The sequence below is a fragment of the Panthera uncia genome, chromosome X (genome assembly GCF_023721935.1).
Source record: "Panthera uncia isolate 11264 chromosome X, Puncia_PCG_1.0, whole genome shotgun sequence".
In the NCBI taxonomy this organism is placed as follows: Eukaryota; Metazoa; Chordata; class Mammalia; order Carnivora; family Felidae; genus Panthera; species Panthera uncia.
Window position 1 is genome coordinate 109,499,222 of NC_064817.1, and position 18,782 is coordinate 109,518,003.

The following is an 18,782-nucleotide window of genomic DNA, read 5'->3' on the forward strand; positions in this document are numbered from 1 at the left end:
ATAGTGTTGGAAGTAGGGAATCCTGATGCTTTTGAAGCGATACGCTTCCAGGAATCGGTCTATACGTTAAAGAGCTCTATCCTCAACGAACTATTTTAAACCGCTCCCCTAGATGACTGCTGAAATTCACAGACATGGTTATGATCTACCAGTTGGGGAGAGATTCCTAGAATCTTAGAAAAGATACCAGTGCAACTCCCTCATCTAAATTATCTGTATTATCTCCAATGGAACAACCCCAAAATGAATCCAGGCCTTGGAAGAAAAAAAAAAAGGCATTTTGTAGTCTTAGGTTCCCAGAGTAGTATTTCTTACAGAACCAACATGTTCCAAGACAGGGTTGAGGAGGGTGGTGGGTATGCCCAGCTTTTTGTCTCTAGGAGCAAAGGTGAAAGGAATACAAACAATGAAGTCGAGAGGTTTGTTTATTTAGCAAAATAGTTGTAAGGCGGCAGCCCGCTGGTACCAAAGAGGCCTCCGTTTCTCCATTTGAAGGTTTGAGTGCGTGAAACTTACACCCATGCTCTCCCCACAATTACATACCACTCACTGGAGAAAACCGGTGGGCGTCCTCCCCCTACCAGCTGTCTACTCCCTCCTACGCCGGGAATAAAAATAAAACAGTACATTTTTAAAACGTAGTGCCTGCCACACACATCTTTTGAAGCCAGCCTGTGCACCTTTCTCTCAAGAGTCCTAGACCAACGTTGATGATTTTTGCCTTGGTGTGTAAGTTCATGGAGGATGATGGATCAGTCTGCTATCATCTCTCTGAACAAGAGTGTAAAAGACTCCCCACGTGGGTAAGAGCGGACTTTCTGAGACCTCTTACCTTGATGTATGTAAGTGTGTGTGTGTGTGTGTGTGTGTGTGTGTGTGTGTGAATAACATATACATGTGTTATATACATATGTTATATATATGTCTATAGGTGGGGTAATATGGATGAGAAACATTAATGAAGAACTAAATATTCCTTGGGGAGCCTACAATGTATATTTCCCTTAAAATCAGGGTGTTAGCAAAGAGGAGCAGGACATCGTACAGTTCAAAATCCAAGTGTTCCTACCACGTGCTACCGATGGCATCCCATTCAATGCTCATCATATTAAAAGCTGTGCCCTTCTGTTATGTGAGGTAAAGGAAAGTAACTGCACAGATTGCGAGCCAGGATCTCATGCTGTCTTTGACGGTGCAATGCATAGGAAAGAAGTCTGATACCTTTGAGTATGTCATGTATATATCTCTTTCTGTGGTTGATGCCCCGCTCACAGCAGGTGCTCACCACACATTTGTGGACTGACAGCAATGCGTATGGTGAAAACGTGACAACGCTGTATTTTTGGAATGTGAGAGATCATCACATTCCCATTTTGTGGAAGTTCAGAGTTGAAAAATTCTGAGTTCTAAAAAACCAAACACAAACTTCCATATGGGTTTGGTATAAAAGCCATACCACTACGTACTACCAGACAAATGGAATACCAGCCTGGGTCTGAATCGTAGCTTAGTCATGCTAATAGGGGACAGGGAATGACAGATGAAATTCAGGATTCTTTCTAGAACTTCATTGTTTACGACATTTGGAACCTCTTTAGTTCTCTTAATGCAGCTTATAACAAGCAAAAAAAAAAAAAAAAAAAGAGTGAAAACGATTTGCTTTTCACCATGTGCCTCAACTACTCTCTGGTGTGGGTTTTAATGAGCAAGAAAATGCTTAAACTCCAAACATCAGAGAGCAGTAAGTGGAAGAGTAGCAAAGACCATCAGCAATCCATGCCCAGGATTATCTATTCTTGAATAATGGTATTAACAATATAGTAGAACATGAATTTTTCACTATGTACCATAAATTTCTATGAAACCCGATTCAAGATAAAAACTCAGCACTCTAAAACACAAATATTGAAGAAAGCAGCAGCAGACAGCGGCTCGTCTAACTAGTCCAGTCTTTTCTTTAGACATTCATGATAGATAACAAACTGGGTTGGCTGAAAGTCTAAAGGGTTGTCAGCCTTTCCAAATAAAAATGCAAAGAGGGGCGCCTGGGTGGCTCAGTCAGTCCAGCGTCCGACTTCGACGCAGGTCATGATCTCACGGTTCACGGGTTCAAGCCCCACCTCTGACTCTGTGCTGACAGCTCAGAGCTTAGCCTGCTTCTGATTCTGTGTCTCCCTCTCTCTCTTCTCCTCCCCCCCCCCTTGCTCTCTCTCTCTCTCTCTCAAAAATAAACATTAAAAAAAATTTTTTTTAATGCAAAGAAATTATATCAAGGGTAAGCTTGGGCAGAATCACTATTTTCCTATGTGCCTGTGTTTCTCTAAATCTGGAGTACTTTCTCATGGACAGAAGAGATTACTTCAATTAGGATGAAAATATTCTAAATAGAAGAAGAAAACGACTGATTTCATTTGTGTATCTAAAACACATTCATTAAGTACCTAAAATCTCGTTTCTATTTCCATCAAAGTTTTGAATAAGCTTTTTTTTCTTTTAAAGTTTATTTACTTTGAGAGGAAGAGAGAGTGCTTTCAGGGGAGGGGCAGAGACAGAGGGGGAGAGAGAGAATCCCAAGCGGGTTCCTTGCTGTCAGCACAGAGCTGGACGTGGGGCTCCATCCCATGAACCCGCAAGATCATGACCTGAGCTGAAATCAAGAGTCGGATGCTTAACTGACCGGGCCACCCAGGCGCCCTTGAATAAGCTTTTAACAAATAATGAGGCTTTTGTTTCTTGTTTGTTCTCTGCTGTGTCTACATAAAAACAAACTCCTACCTTGAAGGGACCATTTTCTCAGAGATGTGCACAAGTTGGCACTTAATGTTTACTGAATAGGACACTGAGGTCATCCTTCTTCATTAGTTGGGCTAAGGTCAACTTCTCAAAGGGAGCAATTAATCAAAGTACATCTTAATGTAGATTGGGAAGACCTGACACCTTGAACTGGGAACACTCCCGGACATTTAAAGGGAAAGTTGCCTATTCTTTTAAAATAGCCCTCATTGCACCCAAGGCAGATAATAAAACTCCTGCCATGAAATGTCTATCATCTTTTCCTTTTCAGGGGGAAATACATAATTTACAATGGCTGATATGCTCATGATGAGATTTTATTGAACTGACATTTACCACTGCAATAAATCTAAGGTCAGCTTAAATGTATTATACCAAACACATGTTTTTAGGCATCGATATATCTGGGTAAATGTGAACTAATTCGTTTTATCCTGCTTTTGTTTACCACATCAGGATTAAAAGGTCGTAAAATCGATTTGAACTAAACGTGCAAAAATGATGAGAGGTGCTAAAAAATAAGAAAAATAAAAACACAATTCCAGGAATACACATTAAGGAAATACTATATAAACAAAGGAGTTACAGGTGAATAAGAAACCAACTGTAGTCTTGTTCTACTCATTTAAAATAACTAATGAATGCCAAGAAAACCACTTGGCTTTAGGGGAAAAAAAAGAACAAATGTATATGGCTGGACTTGCACTGTAACGATGATCATTTTAATAATCATTTCAATCATGAAACGTTCCTGTTTCATGATGACTTGTGCCCTCCAATATCCTCAATTGGGAAGATGACCTAGTCCCCCCGGCTTCTGGTCACACTTGGCATCCGGGGTAGGGTCAAGCCCCACAGACTTGGAATCTCTTCTGAGATGCTTTCTACTTGTAGGCTTCATGTTGTGGTAATACTTACCACTACTGTTTGACTTACCTCTCATTACTACATTCTGCCTAAACACAGATTCTGGTTATCAGGCCACACTCTTTCAAGGTCTTACAATATCATTAGCACACAGAAATGCCATTCGTATCAGAGGCATATGACAACTGAAGGCAGGAGCTGTGAACACGTAGAAAATCTACTCCATGATTTAAAGCCTGTGTGTAGGTAGATAATGTATGTGTACGAAGGTATATGAATATACGTGTGTATGTATATGTGTCTATACGTTTCTTAAAATGGCCACATACCGTATGATCTTGACACGTTTGACATACTGCTGTTTACAAAACACAACAAACGAACTAATTTTTCCTTTTCAAGTGACACGTGTGAACACTAGCTCCCAAATCACTTTTTCTCCAATTGTAACCTGGAGAAGAAGTCAGAAGTAGAAGGGGGAAAACTTGACGGGGTGGGGCTCATTAGCAGCTAATTGTAACTTCCTTTCGATAATGCCCAACGGATCTATTCTGCCCAGGTGCTTTGAAAACCAGACCAATGCACACCCTCCCAATTCCTTCCCTAAGAGCTGATTCTACATAAAACTTACGGGAATGTTTTAGTACTGATCCCTGCGTACGAACGTCTGTATTCTGTATATGATTACGGTAAAACCTTCTAGTTACACTGGACTCATTTTGTCAAGGAGAAGAGTAGGCACAAAAGATCGTCTAGGATACTCACTGTAGAACTTTAGTATCACAGCGGTAACACAGCATTTTGCAAGAACAGTGAGAACCATTTAGTGTGGATGTTTTTCATCCTAGGTATCACCAGGGCTTTCTTCAAGGGTAATTAAAAGTGACTTCCTCTTGAGGTCATAGCTTGGCCATCAGCCCGGGGAGCATTCTTAAAAGGTGAGAAACTGTCTTGACACTTTACATTGGGACCCCTGTCTATGGCCTTGCTGTCTACAGCCAAACATCTCTAAAAATGCCGCTGAGGACTTGTTACCACTCTGATGGGCTTTCCTTGGCTGCTTTCTGAGCGGACGATGGGGAGGTTTCTGGGAAGTTACCAAAGCCTGAGGGAAATGCGACAGAAATGAGGGAAAACAAGAGAACGAATTGTGAGAAGTAGGTGTTTCAGCCTCATGGAATATTTCACTGGGTCTGCAGAAGTCTGCAGCATGCAAGTGAAGTGAAGAGAGGGCTTCGCTATTTGTGAGTCTGTTTCTCTTATTTCAAATAAATAAAGCACATGTCATCAAAAGGTTATGTCACGGCTTAGACTCACCTTACTTCAATCATCAGAAATAACAAAACTGACTTTAGTTTCGACGTGCTCCCTTTTGGTTAAGGTTCGCCATTATGGTCCCAGCGTGGCCTTCAGAGCACGGTAAAAAAACAAATAAAACTCTACAAGAAATCCCTCTCCCCACCTGTGGAGGTATCTCAACTGTTAAAATCCCAATTAGACACGAAACCACTCCTCTCTCTTGGGATGAGATCGGTTCTTAAGAGTAGAGATAACATGCTATTTCGGGATCGGGTGTGTGGGTGAGTAAATTTTCTGTGGGGGGAAAAAAGTAATAAAAATCCAAAGGCCAGCCATAAATCTATCCAGATTACCATGGAGATGACATTTGGATTGTTCTCCAGACGGTGTCCACATCATTTGCTGCAGTTCGCCACTTTAGACATTTTTCACGTTCAACTGGCTTCAGGTTGACCCGCATAAACACGAGTACGGGGCTGGCGGCCTTTCTGCCCTCGGGTCGGAATTTAGCAAGGGTTGTTCGTTAACAAATAAATAAATGAAGGAAACGCGCCATGTCAGCAACGGGCTGGGGATCTACTATTTATTTCGCAGTCACTTACTGTAAGTGCTGTCCTCGTCTTTCGTGCCGTCGATGGTTCCATCTGCCTGCAGCTGCAGGTGGTAGCCTTGTCGGCTGTAGAGTTTGGTGACTATACCCTTAAGCTGAGGCTCTGCAAAGAGAATGGGAATTTGCATCAATCGGTAAGTCGTGCACAGGCGGCGGGAGAGACTCGGGATCCGAGATCCTGATTTCATTCGCCGACGTTGCTGTCAAGGGTCACGCTACAACTTTAAAGAGTCCTCAGAAAGAAAACGCGCAAAGCAAACCCCCAAGTTTCCGAGGAAATGTCCAAACCGAAGAAACGACCGCTTTCTACCTCGTGACTCGGCCAAGCCCTAAAGCTTCTGACGGCGGCTGGTTTCTGACAGCGTGTGCCCCGGTTTCCAGAGCGGTACTCTAGCTCATGGAGCGTTCGGGATGGGTTGGCAAACGGCAGGCTCTGCCTTTTCACAACGTGCCCCTTTTCACGTGGAAGGAAAAGGAGAAATACGAAGGTAAGTTAGAGTGGTTTGCCCACCAGGGACCAGGAACCACGCTAACAAAAAGACTTCCCTCAGAATCATCGCTATTTGAAGACGGAGGGAATGGAGTCCCCTCCGTTCTGAGAATGTTGAAAAGGCACAAATAATCTGGAAAACCCAGCTGTGATACAAGAAAAGGTGGGGGGGGGGAGGAGAGGAAAAAAAAAACAACCGTTACTACCATACCCTATCGTGTTAGTTATGCTTAGGGAAAGTGGGTGCAAAAAGGGCAGGGTTTTTGTTGATGGGGAGGAAAGAAAATGAGTTTATACTTATCTTCACATTTAATACCAGAAATATGATCATCTAACCACATGGGTTTTTCAATGGAACGGATTTTCAGTTACGAATCACCGCAGATTAAGGAAGCACCTAATTCACCAAGAACAACCCTGCTATCCCAAATTTGCTTTGACTGAACACAGTCCCCTGCACTGAAACATTGTGTGTGTGATGATTCAGGCCACATAATCATGCTCTGCAACCGCTTCTGCCTTTCGAAAACAAGCCCAATGCACAGCCAATGCCTTAAAAACTTCGAGCAAACAGAAAATGGATGTCTGCGTTTCCATCCCATAGCGTGCGGAACACATAAACAGAGAAAGAACAAACTGATGACTAAGTCTGAAATTCTGTATTATTTGTCTCGTTAAAAGTAAGAAAAGAGCGTAAAGGATTCATTTGGTGAAGATCGGCCAAATACGCTGCATGCTCGCCTGAAGGGCTACCTTGACGCAACCTGACACTTAGAGCTGTGTGAATTCCTCCCCCCCCCCCCTCTGCCCCGGGCACCGGAATATCGCGCTCCTCTTCTCACGGAATAGGTTCCAAAAGGACCTACGATCTGGCTAGGAGTTTAAATGCGCTCGTCAACCCTGCATTTTGGTCGCGAGTAACCAGTCTCACTAGTCTAGCCAGATCACCAAGCTCTCCGCCACAAGGTTCTAGGAATCCACTCCCCCCTTCCCCAGCAAATATTTCAAAGGTGCACCACAAGTCAAGTCTGGGCCGAGGAGCTCGAAAGCGAGCAAAGAAACGGAACGCCTGGATCGCTCGCCGAAGCCCACGGCCCTCGGGGCGGGGGGGGGGTGTGGAAGCTCGGAGGGGAAGGGTCAGAGTTGCAGGGGTAAAGGCAAAGGAGGGTTTCCCTGGGCTCACTAGGGCGGGCAGCGGTGTCCGCCCGGCTCGGCGCCCGCAATTTCCACGCCACACACACGGCAGCCACGTCTGGGTGACGCCCGCAGAGCCCCCGGGGCATGCACCCATGTGGCACGTCTGAAGCCGCGGGCGCCCCCCCCCCCCCCGGGGCCGGCGACGGCCCCGGGCCCTGCGCCTGTCCCACGGCAGTTGCAATGCAGCAAGCCAGTTACCGCTACGAAGGCGGCGAGAAAGCAATCGCTTCCCACGCACGCACACCGGCTAGGTGGCCACATCCGCACCAGATGGGTCCCCGACAAACTCACCTACGCTTCCACACACGCCCTCCAGCCCCCCTCCACGCTCGTTCAGTATGGGGGTGGGGGAGCAAAAAAAAAAAAACAAAACAAAACCCAAAGCCGGCCAAGCGCCCCTTCCAACCTGGTCTCCTTCTGCGCCTCTTCTTGGAGCCGAAGAGTTTGACCCGGGAAAAGACGTTTAACTTGTTTTTGTCGCAGCTGGTCTTGCCTTTGCTGGGGCTGCTGACACACTTGCAGGCGTTGGATTTCTCGCGCTCGCGGGCTTGTCTCTTCTGACGGATCAGCGAGCTGGCGATAGCCGCCGCCATGGCCACGACGCCCACCACCACCACTTCTTTGGCGGCCCCTCTCCGGCTTCGCCTGCGCCTCCGCCTCCCGCTCCTCCGCGGCGCGCCCCGCTCGGTCTGGCGCCGCGGCCGCCCTCGTCTCCCCGGCCGGCGCTCGCCCGGGCTTCTCCGCGCTCGGCCGTCAGCCGAGGAGGGGGCTCAGCATGCCGTCCGGGCTCCTCGGGCGGTGGGCCGGCTCCCGCGCGGGCTGCGGGCTGCCTGGGTCCGAGCCGACGCCACGGCCCCGGGCCGGGATCGCGGCGAGAGACTGGCGGCGGAGGCGGCGCGGCGCGGCTGCGTGCGCTCGGCCCCTGCGCCCCGAGGACACTGTGCGAGTCCAAGCGGCTCGGGTCGGAGTTTCGCGGCACCCCCCGCCCTGTGCCGCGCGGAGGGGGCCGGAGCGGGGAGGCGGGCGGAGGGAGCGGCGCGGGCGGGAGAGAGGCCGCGAGCGCGGGCGGCGGGAGGGGGGGGGGGGAAGGAGGAAGCGCGCGGGGGGAGCGCGCCCTCGCCCTGGCCCCTCCGAGCCTCCGACTAGTCCTTGCAACTTCGGGGCCTGGCCACCGGGAAAAGTTGGCCCGTGCCAGCTGGCCGACGGGGATCAAACAGGTAACGGCCTCGCATCTCGGCGGCGGCGTTGGCGGCGGCGGCGACGGCGGCTGCTGCTGCTCTGGGCGCGGCACAGTCTCTGCATAGGATTCCGGTCGCCGCCGGCACCCTCCGGAAGAGCGCCGCGGCCTCCCCGAGGCCCCCTCCCCCGGCGGCCCCTCCCTCCCGGAGCCCAGCCCGCCGGCGCCCGGCCGCCCCGCCCCCCGAGGCCCCGGCGGGCCGCGCGCTAACACCTGTAGGGGCTCTGGCGCCGCCCCACCGCCCGGAGCCTCCTGCCCTCCTCTTCCCGAGCCGAGCCTCGGGAGGAGGCGGTGGCGGAGGGGGCGCCGGGAGGAGGCGGTGGGGCTGGAAGAGCGGGGGCGGGGGGGGGGGGGGGGGGGGCGGGGGGGGGGGCTGGCCTGGAGACGCGGGGGGCCGGGGGGGGGAGGGACCGTTGCCTCAGTGCCGGACTCTGAGCCGGCCACGCTGCCCCGGGCTGGAGCCCCTGGGAAGTTCGCCGCCTCCCCCCCGCCCCCGCCCGGGTCTGCGACTCCCAGCAGCCCCCTCCCCCAAACACACTCCCCCGCCGAGGCGTTTCGCCTGGCGACACTTGTAGCCCTTCGGGAGCGAGGCCAGGGCTCGCAGACGGGTTCAGCCCTCGCGGCGGCGGCCGCGGCAGCACCGGCGGCAGCGGGCACTGCAGAGCTGCGCCCGCACGCCACGCTGCCACCCAGTGGTTTTTGCTGACTTTTCAATTTCAGGCCAATTTGTGCGGTCCGAACCCCGCTTTTCCTCCGCCCCCAAGTCGTTCGTTCGGGTTCGGGATCCCAGCGGAGAGCTTGGGTCGGGTACAGTGAGCGGTATTGGGGAAACGCTGCCGCTACATTCTTGGCTGGACCTCTCTTCCTCCCTGCTTTCCAGATCTTTTCGGGATATGATGCAAAACCAAATGCCCAGATCCCGGTCCTTCTTTCTTGCCTGAGATCCCAGCCAGGAGACTCTGTCGGGCTTGTTAGCCCATCAGAGCTGGATCACCTGAGCCTTTGGCAGATTTCACTCCCCACCCCCACCCCTGCCAGGGGCTTCCGCTCCTCCCCACCACCGTCTTGAAGTGTCTGTTGCCCTGTGAGAAGCACTGTTCTGTGTCTGCAAAGGCAGGCTGGGGTGAAGGCTGCAGGCACTGAGGTGGAGGGTCCCAGGATCGTCCTGCCAAATGGGCTGAAATTCCCTGCAGGGTAATGGACACACAGACATTAATGCATGTCAGGGTGGGGGTACCCTGCTCAGCTCCCATTGGACTTGGAACGCCTCGAAAATCGGGACTGGGTCTTGGCCATCAGTATATTCCCATCTCCTGGCACGGTGCCTGTCACATAGTTGATGCTCAATAAACCATTTGTTGAAAATAATTGATGAGTGACTGATTTGCATTGATTCTTAAGGGTAGGAAGAGGATTCCTAGCCCAGAATGTATGGGATTTGAATTCTAGTTACCCCAAAGGGAAATAACCTCACCAAGAGAGGCCTCAGAAGAAGATCTGGCCAGGGCCAAATATTTGGGGTGTGGAATGGGACTGGTAAGGGGTTCCTACTCCCTCTTGGCCTGCTATTACCTTCTGCTAAGCATCTGGGCCTCTAACTCTCTGTGATCTGACTGCCTATAGATCATAAGAAGTCTCCTGTCCCTCCCTTAACTCACAGAGGTCTCGGACCGGGTGGGGGGGGGGGGGAAATCATCCAGGGGAAAAGTGAAGGAAAGCCATTTTGACTTTGGATCCAAATCACTATGCAATCAGCTTAGCCATTAATCAAGCAGATATTTTCACCCTTTCCTAGCTCTCGTGTATTTCTCAGATGTTTCTGAACTCCAAGATGAGTGTGAGTAGAAGCCTCAACTTCCCGAAGGAGAACCGTGCCAAGACCCCGTTCATTTTAGGAAGGCATGATGAAAGAAAGAACTGCAGCTCCCCACCCCCAAGGCCGAGAGAAGCTATTTTGCCTTTCCTTTCAGTCTTACTGCCACCCCACCAGCAGGATGGCATCTGAGTGGAAGAATGAAGGGCTTTCCTTTGACGCCTATTTCCACAGTGCCTTTTTCTCCTGCCTTCCTTTGTTCCTACCTGTTCACACTGTCCCCGGCTTAACCCCAGGGCTCCCAATTTCCCAATATCGCTCGCCTTTGCTCCTCCCAGACCTCCTCTTCCCATTGTGCTGTCCACCCAGCTCGCTCCTTGATCATGTTCGAGGAAGAAAAAGCATCCTTTGCTCCTTTCTCAAGTTCAACTCACAAAAAGTTCTAGCCTGAATGACGGGAGGCCTGAGTTTGAATCCTGCCTCCGCCACGAATGGGCTGTGTGACTCTGGATGTGTCATTTGTCCTGTTGAGGCTACAGTTTGCCCATCCTTAAAGTCATCTTTTAGACAATATTAAAGGGAACCAGGTTTTAGCGTTCCTTTCAGGGAGAGTTATGCGAGTTATCAGAGCATAGGATGCTGATCGTTCTCTGCCAATCTCTTTTGGCAGGCCTCAGATGAGCTGTAAAGCAGCTGAGGGCATCTGCTCTCAAGAGGCATCTCCAGGGGAGACACAGAAACCCAAACAGATGTGACTGTGATGAGTAAAAATGAGAGAATTCAGACAGCCTATATCAGGAGCAGCCTCAGTACCTTCTGCGCAGGAAGGAATTGGCCGTCTTTCTGAAACTCCGAAAATGAGAGATTTCAAACACCCGTCCTTCGTGAAGGTAAACATCATGGGAGCCACTTGCCAGTTGGCTCTGTGTCGTCACTAACAGTCCCTCAAAACCTCTCCGTGACCCGTTCCCGGGTGAAAGACTGACGATGAGCGCAAAGGGAGAAAAGGAGGACGAGCAGTACCGGCATCTCACCGTTAACGGAGTAGGACAGCAGAGGGGGTGTTGTAGAGACTGGGCTGCCAGTACCACCGTTTGTGGCCATCTAATTATGTCCCAAAGCCCAGAGAAACGACTGGCTAGAAATACAAATGAGGAGATTAGAGAAAAGCCATTAGCAAATGCTCTTGCCGCTTAACTCCAAGCAGGAAGAAAAATGCAACTTAGAGAAATCTTGTCTATGTCCCACTGGAATACCAGGGACAGAAAGAGTGACTACCGTATTCTGTAACGTAACCCGACACATTTATTAGCTGGCAAAGAGTCTCTCCTAGTCAGATCATTTGGCGGAATTATGCTTCAGAAACAAAGGTCTCCAGAACCAATTTTTTGAAGAAATGGATTGGCTCTTCTGATTTGCATTCAGAAGGAAAAGTCAGGGACAAATCCTATAACCCATATAAAAATTTTATTGTTCAGTCATAATTTATGAACATCAAAAACCATAGAGCACCCTGATGGTATTAATCATATCTACGAATTCAGCTCTTTGCCATTTAATTAGCCATAGCAGCTGCAACATCGAGTTCAAGGCCTCTGATTACCTGCTTGGCCATTTAATCAAGAAAACCTGGGGAGGAATATGGGCTTCCGGGGTGGAGGGTTCGCCCTTGATCATAAAAAGAGAACACGGGGAAATGAACTTCAGCTTCCGTAGGTGGGGATTTAAGTTTCGTACAAGGAGAAAACATTTTTTTTCCGTAAGGGCTGTTCAAAACCATAATGGCGTACTGGTTCTTCTATGGAAGCTTTATGAATACAACAGAAACCTCATCTACCTCAGTGGGTCTGTGGGTTGGTTCCCCTCGAGGCTCTCATTCGGTCCTTAAGACTACTAGATTTAGTAAACACGCCCGTGACCTGCAACCTGGAAGCGGTCACTTGGAAAGGGGGCGGCGATAGCGGTGTTGAGAAAGTTCAAGGTCCTGTCTGATGGGGCACGGGAGCTAGCGCGCACCTTTGCCTTTGGAAGATCCTACTGGGCGAACTCGGATCCTGTGGGTCAAGGCAGTCACAATCATTTTGTGAAGTTTCTCTGGCCCAAGGCGGGGGAAATACTTTGCAGATGACAGTAAATGTATTCTTAACTAAATGAGTTGCCTCAGTGGTGAGGGAACTTCTAGAGCTAACACAAGCACCAGCTTCTCTGAGTTCTATTCAGTTTTCTTTGATGACATTCAAAGATTCTGAAGGGACGCTTGCTATTGTATGAGCTGACTGGTGGCTAACAAACGTACACAAAGTGTGTCTACGATGAAACATTTACGGCCGACTACAAGACGTGTCCGACTCAGAGGCAAAACACCTGTAACACTGGGTTCATTTCTTGCCCGGTGAACGAAATCAGCTCAACGCAAAGCTAAGGGGAAAAAACGATGCGAGGACTTGAGGCCAAAGCAGGCCATCAGTAATTTTGCTGGATCTAAGCTGTTTCAGGAAGTAGGATTTGTGGGGGAAGGTGACCTAAACCCAAGATTTGAAGAAGGGAATGCAGTGTTTGCAAATGATCTAACGTTCACTATTGCTTAGCATACGGGGCGGGATTCGCAATCAGCACAAGGAACTCTGCATCCATTTCCTATTTGCCAGTGGAGCTGTTTCCACCAATTTCCTATCAAGGTCTGCCCTGTTTTAAAGGAGCAGAGAGGTCTCGGAAACTACTTCATGGCTCTCTCAGGATTAAGAATCCTAACACATTCCTTTTCAGACACCTCGCAGGATCGGGGCAGGAGAACCTGCTGAAGAAATGGTATCCTCTAGATTCCAAGGAGGGGATGAAGGACAGGGCTGTGATTCATCGGAGAACCCTGCAGATATCCTGGGTGGTTTTCAAGACTCTGCACTCTGCTTTCATATATATATATATATATCTTTTTTTTTTTTTTTTTTTTTTTTTGCCAAAACCGGGGTTTCAAATGGAGACAACAGTCAATACATACTGTGGTTATAATTGGGCAAGCGACTTAAGCGCCGTAACACGATTTTCTATAATCCTTGTAACAACCTATAAGGTAGGTGTTATCACTATTGCCCTTTCACAGATGAGGGAGGTGAAGTCTCGTGAGACTACGTGATCTAGCTCTATGATTTCCTGGCGTGTCCACAGGTGGCCAGTATTTAAACTCAGGATCCTCGGCCAAAAGAATTGATGGGTACGAGTCCAGCCCTTTAAATACGACATTTTCCTCCTTGGCACTGGGTCTGGAATTTGAGTTTCTGGACAGTGGTGCCTGGCTATGCCTATCTCTTGGCTTGGGTAACAGAAAAAGAGGGACTACGGCATGATTTTTCAACTCAGGGATGTTTTTTTCCTTTTTCTAGAACAAAGGAATCGTAAAACAAACGATATCTCTACACAGCCATTTGCATACTTCCTCCATGTTGAACAATAACTTCTTAGAGTGACATTTTAAGAAGACATCACCACCTTTCTCACTAAATGAAATGATTCTCAATCACTGCTCAAAACCATTCTGGGTTTCTCAGCCCCAGGAGTACGTTAACACCAGGACCTGGTCTGAGCCGGGTCATCTGGGGTTTGGGGGTGCTCGGAGGCCCACAGGATGCTTCGTGGACTGTATCTTCACCACTATTCAGCAGAGGCAGGGAGGTAAAGCATTCCAGTTCTCCCAGTTCTTTTCATACTGGTAACACTGGCTGTCCCCAGAGTAAGCTTTTTCGTGCCACCTGCTTTCGGCTACGGGAAGCCCGAGTTCAGCCAAAAGACAGAAAAATATTGCACACAGTGTATTCGGGTCCATGGTCTGAAGCCCAGGACCATCCTTCTGAGATCTGGGGTTTCTCCAGTATCCATTCTAACTAATTTGCTCCAAGCTTTTCCCTTCCGACAAATAGCTAGGAGTATTATCAACAGATGGAAATTGTTTCATAGCTTCTCCTGCGGCCACTGAAGACCTGTGGCAATTTCAGAACCTGATTTCCTAACAGCAACCTTGATGGTCAGTTAAGAATCTCATTTTAGAGAAGAGATGTGAGGGGGCGCCCGGGTGGCTCAGTCAGTTTAGCACCGGACTCGGGGTTTTGGCTCAGGTCATGAGCTCACGGGAACTGGGGCGTCAGGATTCTCTCTCTCCCTGTCTCACTGCCCCTCCCATGCTGTCTCTCTCTCTCTCTCTCTCTCTCTGTCTCTCTCTCTCAAAATAAATAAACATTAAAAAAAGAAAAAGACATGTGAGGCAGGGGAAGCTAAGTGAACTTGTCCTAGGCGAAACTGTTCATTCACTTAGTCACAACTTACTGAGAATTATTTGCCATGTACCAAGCTATACCCTAAAGAATGCAAAGCTTGAATTTACGCATTGGGCACTAACTATATCCCAGGCCCTAAGCACTTTATCCTGGTTTGCTCATTTAATGCTTACAACAGCCTTCTGAGCTCATCCCCATTCTGCAGATGAAGACGCCGAGGCAAAGAGAGGTTAATGAATGAGTTCGTTCAGGTGGGAAGTGATAGAACTAAGTCGACCCGAGCCCGTGCATTCTGACTTCATAAAGCTACTCTACTGCCCCTGGCTCCAAGAGGAGGAGAAAAGAGAAGCAAATAAAATAACTAAAATACAAATGCGATCTTGTGGGGCACTTAAAAAAAAAAAAGGCACAGCTAACTCTGTGGGTTTGGAGGGTGAGGAAGAGCGAGGAAGTTGGGGAACGAACTCAGGCAAAGCCAGACTTCAAACTGGGTTAAACGGACGTTCAGTGCCGACTTCTTAGCAGGGCAGATGACTTCCCCGTAGCCGAGAGAACTTACAAAGAAACCTTGGATTTTTATGCCCCTACACTTTAAATCACTTGGCAACAAGTTGATCTCCTATTGCAACCGGTCCCCAGGAACGTACTTTTCCATGAAATACTGATGACTGGTATGGTCATGATGCCTTCTGTGGGTTGGGAGAAATAAAACGTGCTACGCAGATATTCTGATGGGCATGAACGAGTTTTCATTTCATGCCTGTAAACCAGTTGTCTTCCCTTTCCCACTGATTGTGTTCAGCACGTATGGTCACCGGCGATGTTCAAGTGTACGGGAGTTGATCGATTTCCAACTGCAGTCAGCACAGGGTCTAGTGGGAGTAATCCCTTTGGAAAGACACCAATCAAAATGAAGATTCGACTGGCACGTATGCCATAGTGAGCTTGGAGGGGGGAGCTTGGAGACCAGAGATTTGCCTGTGGGCAGTTACTAAATAAGTTTATGATGATGACAACAAAGCTTTAAGCTAACAAATGAGACGACTAGGATTTGGTTGCTATTTGAATATATTGAAAGCATATTTGAAAAACCTCCCTACTCACTGCATTCCTGCCACTAAAATGCCCACGCCTATTGTCTCTGTCCGAATCTTAGTATCCTTTGGTCTGGAAAAAAATACATACTTAACGGAATCATTGAGGGAGGCAACAGTGCCCCTCTTCACCGTCAGGAGAACCAAAACCAAAGCAAATAATCCAATCAAAAGATGGGCAGAGGACCTGAATAGACATTTTTCCAAAGAAGACATACAGATGGCCAACACGCACGGATGGAAAAGACGCTCCAGATCGCTCATCATCTGGGAAATGCAAATCAAAACCATGATGCGGTATCACCTCATGCCTGTCAGAACGGCTGAAATCAGTAACACAAGAAACAACAAGTGTTGGCCCAAGGATCACTGCAGCATCACGTACAATAGCCAAGACGTGGAAGCCACCCAGCGTCCACCAATAGATGAATGGATAAAGAAGATGTCGCATATACGTACAATGGATTACTACTCAGCCATAAAAAAAAAAAAAGAATGAAATAGCTCCGTTGGAGACAACATGGATGGACCTAGCGGGTATTAGGCTAAGTGAAATATGTTAAGCAGAGAAGACAAATACACATGCTTTCACTCATATGTGAAATCTAAAAAACAAAACAAACAAACAGAAACACACTCATAGATACAGAGAACAAACTGGCAGTTGCCAGAGGGCAGGGGGTTGGGGGATGAGTACAATAGGTGAAGGGAATTAAGAGCTACAAACTTCCAGTTACAAGATAAATAGGTCATAGGGATGAAAAATACAGCATAGGGAATAGAGTCAGTAATATTGTAATAACTTGATATAGTGGCTGATGGTAACCACACTTACCGTGGTGAGCATTTTATAATGTATATAAGTGTCACATCACTATGTTGTATACCCGACGCTAATATAATATTTATGTCACCTACATTAAAAAAAAGAAGAAGAACCGGGGCGCCTGGGTGGCTCAGTCGGTTGAGCGTCCGACTTCGGCTCAGGTCATGATCTTGCGGTTGACGAGTTCGAGCCCCGCGTCGGGCTCTGTGCTAATGGCTGGGAGCCTGGAGCCTGCCTCCGATTCTGCATCTCCCTCTCTCTCTGCCCCTCCCCCGCTCATGCTCTGTCTCTCTCTCTCTCTCTCTCTCTCTCTCTCTCAAAAATAAACATTAAAAAAATTTTTTTTAAGAACCAAACCAATACAGAGAGTATGTGTGTGTGTGCGTGTGTGTGTGTGTGTGTGTGTGTGTGTGTGTGTGTGCAGGCAGGCTTTTAGGCAATGCTGTAAAGCCAGCACCTCGGCCCAGATGCCCACTGTCCTTATGAGGCCCCTCAGGAAACCGCTCTTCCAGATAAGACTCTGGGATCCAGGTTGTCCTAATTCTTCATTAAAATTGTCCCTTCTTATATCCCTTCCCTGGGTCACTGCTTTCCAAGATGACAGCTAGTTAATCAGGTACTCTCATCAGTTCTGGGTTAAATACTAATATAGCCTCATGACCCCACTCCCCTCCCCCCCAGTTGGCTTCTTCTAACAGGGATTTTATGGAGGCGATATTACACTACAAAAGAGAGCCTCTAACGGTGACATTTTAAATGAAAGAACAGGCTGCGGGAGTAGCTTTTAGGAAGGAGGAGCTTTGGAGAACATCGCAAGTTACAAGTGTGCACATGAGGTTGCCATGCTGATTTTTATTCTTTTTTAAACATTTATTTCTTTTTGAGAGAGAGAAAGAGAGGGCACATGAACGGGGGAGGGGCAGAGAGAGAAAGAGAGGATCCAAAGCGGGCTCTGTGCTGAGAGCAGAGAGCCTGATGCGGGGCTAGAACTCACGAACCGTGAGGTCATGACTCTAGCTGAAGTCAGACGCTTAACCGACTGAGCCACCCAGGCGTCCCTGATTTTGCTATTCATATAGCATAAATTAATATACCAGACATGCTCATTTAGCTCCTGGTCAATCTTTCCTTCTCTTCACGGCCACGATTCTTGGAAGTCTTTACCAACAACCCCATTTCCTTACTTCCATTCACCATTCACTCTGATTTTATTATAAATTATATTATATGTATGTGTGTATATCCCTAGTAATTCCTCTATGTAGATTTCAGCATCCCTTTTAGAGATGGAAAACCAGGATTTGCTTGGTATTTGAATATATTTAAAACATTAAAAATAGTCCCACTCACTGTATTCCTCTTCAGTTGCACTCCTTCCATTGTTCAATTACCTTTCTTCAGTTCTAGAAGTTTACCATCAACTCTTCATCCACGGCCTCTCCTTAAAGCTCTTTCTGTTCTTTTTCTGAAACTTCTGTTCCAGAGACCTCCTTCTCTCCTCATGACTCCTTACTTCTCTCCCCCAGGTCCCTCTCTTTATCTTTCTGTGTAGAATCTGGGTGTTACACTGATCCCCACTCTGGGCTTAGTCTACTGTTTGATTTTGTTTGATTTCATTGATACACACACATATACTACATTAGGTATTGTACGGTAATATATATTCTATATGACATGTTAAAAATTACATACATATTACTAGACATGTTGCTGGAGGCAAGGGAAACAAAAGCAAAAATGAACTACTGAAACTTCACTATGATAAAGAGCTTCTGCACAGCAAAGGAAATCAGCCTACAGAATGGGAGAAGATATTTGCAAATGACACGTCTGATAAAGGGTTACTATCAAAATCTATAAAGAACTTTTCAAACTCGACCCCCAAACACCAAATAATCCAGTGAAGAAATGGGCAGAAGACATGAATAGACACGCAGAAGACATGAATAGACACTTTTCCAAAGAAGACATTCAGATGGCCAACCGGCACATGAAAAAATGCTCGACATCACTCATCATCAGGGAAATGCAAGTCAAAACCACAATGAGATACCACCTCACACCTGTCAGAATGGCGAAAATCAACAACACAAGAAATAACAGGTGTTGTCAAGGATGCCGAGAAAGGGGAACCCTCTTGCACTGTTTTTGGGAATGCCAACTGGTGCAGCTACTCTGGAGAGCTGTATGGAGGTTCCTCAAAAAACTAAAAATAGAACTACCCTACAACCCAGCAATTGCACTACTAGGTATTTACCCAAAGGATACACAAATACAGATTCAAAGGG

The 18,782-nt window shown here is 47.8% G+C and overlaps 1 protein-coding gene across 2 annotated transcripts in view; it reads right to left on the reverse strand.

Annotated features, from left to right (window-relative positions):
- The window catches only part of FGF13 (fibroblast growth factor 13), a 445,977-nt gene that overhangs the window by 57,876 nt on the left and 369,319 nt on the right, over positions 1–18,782 (reverse strand). The window contains exons 1-2 of one of the 2 annotated variants that reach the window (XM_049644372.1): positions 7,663–8,296; positions 5,562–5,672 (exon numbers count right to left, since the gene is read on the reverse strand). In XM_049644372.1, the coding sequence (XP_049500329.1) occupies positions 5,562–5,672; positions 7,663–7,849 (298 nt within the window). In that variant the 5' untranslated portion in view covers positions 7,850–8,296. Of the gene's footprint in view, positions 1–5,561; positions 5,673–7,662; positions 8,297–18,782 lie in introns of those variants that run through there. The other variant, XM_049644371.1, reaches the window with a different exon arrangement.